This window comes from Pyxicephalus adspersus, chromosome 3 (genome assembly GCF_032062135.1).
Source record: "Pyxicephalus adspersus chromosome 3, UCB_Pads_2.0, whole genome shotgun sequence".
Classification (NCBI taxonomy): domain Eukaryota; kingdom Metazoa; phylum Chordata; class Amphibia; order Anura; family Pyxicephalidae; genus Pyxicephalus; species Pyxicephalus adspersus.
In genome coordinates, this window is record NC_092860.1 from 130,965,725 (window position 1) to 130,970,894 (window position 5,170).

The 5,170-nt window shown below is 36.6% G+C and overlaps 1 protein-coding gene across 1 annotated transcript in view; it reads left to right on the top strand.

Annotated features, from left to right (window-relative positions):
* The window catches only part of DHX15 (DEAH-box helicase 15), a 21,429-nt gene extending 16,801 nt beyond the window's left edge, over positions 1 to 4,628 (top strand). The window contains exons 12-14 of the mRNA XM_072406384.1: positions 1,010 to 1,200; positions 2,678 to 2,847; positions 4,062 to 4,628. Coding sequence (XP_072262485.1) covers positions 1,010 to 1,200; positions 2,678 to 2,847; positions 4,062 to 4,179 — 479 coding nt within the window. The 3' untranslated portion in view covers positions 4,180 to 4,628. The remainder of the gene's footprint in view (positions 1 to 1,009; positions 1,201 to 2,677; positions 2,848 to 4,061) is intronic.
* The last annotated feature ends 542 nt before the right edge of the window (positions 4,629 to 5,170 follow it).

A 5,170-nucleotide genomic window follows, 5' to 3' on the forward strand; every position in this document is an offset into this window, starting at 1 on the left:
TTTGTTTGTTTTTTTTCTTCCCTGAATAGTCATGGTAATTTATTTTATGTTCACAATGCCCCTCCATGTCCTTCATAAGCATTAGTTATCCTACATTCTTATACTTACATAGTTTAATTCAGTGTTTCCCTTATTTCGTTGTGTACCATCTTTAAAACCTTGAAAGTGCCCATATATATATATATATATAGCTTATACTGATATTTACCACTGAAGCACTGACTGTGGAAAATATAAAATTCTTAGCATGGCTACTGGTGTCATCCTTTGCTTTTTCAGTGAACAATAGTCAGTTCTACACACCCTCTTAGAAGAGGCATGCATTCAGATTTGTTTCCTATATACCACTGAAGCTATTAAGTATTAAGTGTAACACTGACTGCTTTTAATAAAAGGATGTACTGCATACAATTTCTGAAAATGCCAAAAATACTAGTCCGTAAGTTTGAGGAACAGTGGTCTAGTGCTCCCGAGATGGTACAAGTGGCATATATGCCATAATGCCCAGCAGATCACTGATTTGCTTTTTACCCCTGCTATGAGATCTACATGACGTAGATTAGTTTTGACTGTTGAGGTTCTGTCTTCATTGAACATGTACTTTTGTCCTTGAGCACACAGTTCTATACTTATTTCTGGACTGTGTATGGATCACACTGTCTTTATGTTAATAAAATGCATTTTTGTTAAATGCTAGCCTGGGATCCATTAGTTATTTGCTACTGGCTGTGGTGATGTTTACTAGTCTGAGTCCCAGGCCTGATCACATACTACTGCTTTCTCTGCATGTTTATTATACCAATGTAAACCCTAGAATTACAGGTGTGTGTGTGTGTTTTGTACCTGATAAAGATGTATGAACTTTCTATGTTTTATTGCTGCTTGTACGAGTTTGCTAAATAAGACCTTTCCAATTTCCACACTCGATACTATAATCCAAAGTGTTTCATTTTTTTTTCTTTCCTACTCTGATCAAGGTGTCCAAATTGTCGTCTTCTTCTTTCCCCAGATCATGAGTCGTCTCAGTGGTGTTATGACAACTTCATTAACTACAGGTCCCTGATGTCTGCAGACAATGTACGGCAGCAGCTGTCACGAATCATGGACAGATTTAACTTGCCGCGGCGAAGCACAGACTTCACAAGCCGGGATTATTACATTAATATTAGAAAAGCTTTGGTTACCGGCTATTTTATGCAGGTACGTTTGAGCGTCTGTAGAAGAAACTTTGAATTCCTGCCTTTGAGGTTGAGCTCAGATGGGAAATAAATTGCATAAACGGTTATGAGAGTGACTAAAATCATATAACAAGGTCTTTTAGGAATTCATATGTGAGAACTGGAGGGACTTGAGAAAGTACAAGCAATTAACTCCACATAAATGGATCTTGGCCTCCCTACTGATCTGTGATATGAAGAAATTAACTCCTGATGTTCATGTTGGCTTGTGCTCTTGTTTTGTATTTTCAGTCTCTTGAATTAGATGAAATTACCTAGCATATGGCACGCTGTCAAGTATGTCACCTCATATTTAGATGAGCACTTCATGCACAGAAATGTACCTGTGGTCTACTGGGAATTTTCCACTAAGGCCTGCTCAAGATGCGTTTCTTTGATATTAGCTCATCCTAATAATAACTTACTAACCTATATATTCAACCCACATATCTTAGAGGGCATTCATTGTATATTTTCTGTTACCTATACTTGGGCTAATCTTTTAAGTAACTTTAAAACCGTATCATCATCATCTACTTTGCAGGGGCTTTCAGCGTTCTATGTGTTGAGAATATGTAGGATTCCTCCATCTAAAAGGGGTTATGAGCCAATTGTGTATATAAAGTCTGACCAACATCCCCAAGTCCCCATCCTGCTCTTCCCCAGCATGTCTAACACCTTCACTGATAGGCTGGGGCATAAACACATTAACTTTCAATTATAAACTGCAAATTGGTAAATTTCCTTGATCAGCACAGTGGATCAGAGGTCAGTGCTCTGGCCTTTGCATTGCATGCAGTTTGCAGGGTCTCCCTGTGTTTGTGGGGGTTTCCTCTAGGTACTCTGATTTCCGCCCACAATCCAAAAACAAGCAGTTAAGTAAATTGGCTTCTCCCACAAAAATTCACCTTAGACTGTATGAAAAAACATGTGACTGAGGTAGGGTCGTTAGATTGTGAGGGACAACTAGTGACATGACTATGGACTTTGTAAAGCGATAGGGAATATGACCGCGCAATATAAATACTGTTTATTAATAATAATTCTTTTCATCTGCTTAGATTCAGGAAAGTAAGCCTATTGGCTTTGTCGCTGGTGGGGAATGGGTCTGCTACAATTATCTAGAAAATGATTTAAAGTATGTTGCGTAGCGAAGGCCTAGAATTTGTGCATCTTTATAGTTTATCATCTTTGGTGTAATTTGAAAACAAACTTTGTCCTTTTATGAAGGACTTTAGTTTCCTTTTTATCAAGTTGTGGTTCCAAAATATCATTGTGCTGCAGCATACAGTGACATCTCTGCATTAGTCCTATGATTATTGACTGTGGAAAGATTTGTCTGTACCCTTCAGCAATGAAGTGTAAATAAACTTCACTATCTGTGTGTACCTTTATTGAGCGGCTTTGTAAGAATTCTAATCCTTTTAATGCTAACAGTTGGCTTTATCTTCTTTTATAAGGTGGCCCATTTGGAACGGACTGGCCACTACCTAACCGTGAAAGACAACCAAGTCGTGCAGTTACATCCTTCAACAGTTCTGGACCACAAACCTGAATGGGTCTTGTATAACGAATTTGTGCTTACAACAAAGAACTACATCCGCACATGCACAGACATAAAGCCAGAATGGTAGGTTTAAAGCTTTATACCATTGCTATGCATTTTTGTTTATCCATTGTAGTGAATGCTTCTAAGATGATGTAAACTTTGCATAGATTTTAGCAAACTTCATAGATTACCTAAATTCATAGATTTCTGAAGATGAAGACAGACTATTGCATTGCCTTGCTCTCAGTTGTGTAGCAGTCTAGCCTAGTAAATCCTCAAATATGGAAGGTTTGCTACAACAAACCAGTGAAAGGTGTCTAAAATCTTACCACAAACTTTAAGGAACAATGTCATCTAGATTTTGGGGACAGCCTGCAATATATCACAATTTTTTTTGGCTTAAAGGAAAAGCCTTTTTTTTTTTTTTCTTGTAGAGGTTTAAAAAACCTTTTCCCTAATAAAATCCATTTATTCAGTTCCCTGGACTGGTAAGCATTAATATGATTGGCGACTCTTGAAAGTAACTCAGTGCTGATAAACTGCCATAAAATTGTGTGAATTCTGTAAATACTGCTACATTGTAATGGGAAAGCGTGTAGACTAAGTCTGGCCTGTGTCCATGTGAGGCACAATGGGGAAATGCTTTACCAATCCAAGCAAAATTGATAAAATATTGGTTGTATTTTAATGATTTGAATGATTCCTCATTTTCTAATCCAGAGGGTGTTTTTTTTTTTTTTTTTTTTTTTTTTTTTTTTTTTTGGCCTCCTTTAACTTTTTTGTACTTAATTTGAGAAGAGGCATGAAAGGAAAACACATTGTGACCACCTTGTTTAATAATATAAATGATCCATATAGTGGCATTGGTGCAAAATTCTTACCAGTTATTGTAAAGGACAATTGGGCAATCTTTTAACTCTAAAATGTGTTTAAATTCCACGCATGGAATGACTACTTTATAGTATGGGCTGTAAAAAATATGGAATGGATCCCCTCAGGAACTAGTTCCAGCCTGCTCAATTGATTGTTTTAGGACGAAGTTGGGTGCTTTTCCAAGGGCACACACTACACCTGACTATTAACAAAAGTAATGTATTAAATAGTATTTTGTTCCAGGGAATCTGATTGTCTTGTGAGATCGGAAAGGTTTTTTTTTTTTTTTTTTTGTTGACCATGCTTCAAATTGTATTTTTGCCATACTGTGAATAAAATTGTTTATGTAGGTTTTCATATATATAGGTTGAACTGCATTTGCTTTTTCCACTTGATTGACTATGCAACTTTCTATTTTTCAGGTTGGTTAAAATTGCTGCCCAGTACTACGACATGAGCAATTTCCCTCAGTGTGAAGCGAAGAGGCAGCTAGAACGGATTATTGCCAAACTTCAAACCAAGGAGTACTCCCAGTACTGAGGACGGGCATTTGTTGGTGTTTCTCCAGAGCAGCTTATGGAGAGAGAATATGAACTGATAAATTTGTATCTTACGTGATGGTTCAGTGATGGCCTTTATTTGAAAGCTTTTTAATTTTTTTTTTCTTTCATGACAGTAAATCTGACACTTTCATAACTGAAACATTTATGGTTCCCCTTTGTGTTGACACTGTAGCTCATACTGGAAACGTTGATCAATGTTTTCAGTTTATTGGAAGTAGTTCTATATATAACCATGTTATAAGCATTTCTCTAGAAATATCTGAAAATGCTTCTCAAATGTGATCACAGACCTTGTTATGCATGAGTTGTTGTAACTGTTGACATTCCTTTTTAGAAGTTGTGAAATGTTACAACTTGTTCATCTGTAGACCCAAACATCAGCCTCGATGTGGAGGCATCAGCTTCAATAAAGTCTATTTATACTAATCAAGTGGTATTAGTTTAAAAGAAAATCAATTTACAATTTAAAGCCCTATCATGGGGGTGCAAAATGTTTTGCCATCTGCCAATGATTTTTTTTTTTTTTGCTTATTAGAAATAGGCTGAGTGCTGCAGTTAAAAAAAAAAAAAAAAAAAAATTGTTGAACTGATCCAAGCCTATTCGGAGAGCCCAGGACCACAGCAAGTACTGTGAAAGGGAGAAAAGATGAAAGATTTTAATATTTTCTAGTGAAACCTGGATACCCCTTGGGTACAGTACTATCCCATTCTTGCCCTGTGCATATTTACAAATATGCTCATCTGTGACACACGTAAACAACAATTGTGTAATACATTGGGTTTGGCTGAGCAGGCCAGTGGAACAATTCCAGGACCATCATTTGTGGTTAATTCTAAATTACTGGTCTGCAAACATTTAAGTCCAACTAAACCTTAAATTCTAATGGCAATCAGGATAATTGGTTAGAATAAAATGGTCGGCATAAATCTTATTTTATGGGCCAAGTGTGCTTGTACATTGTATTGCT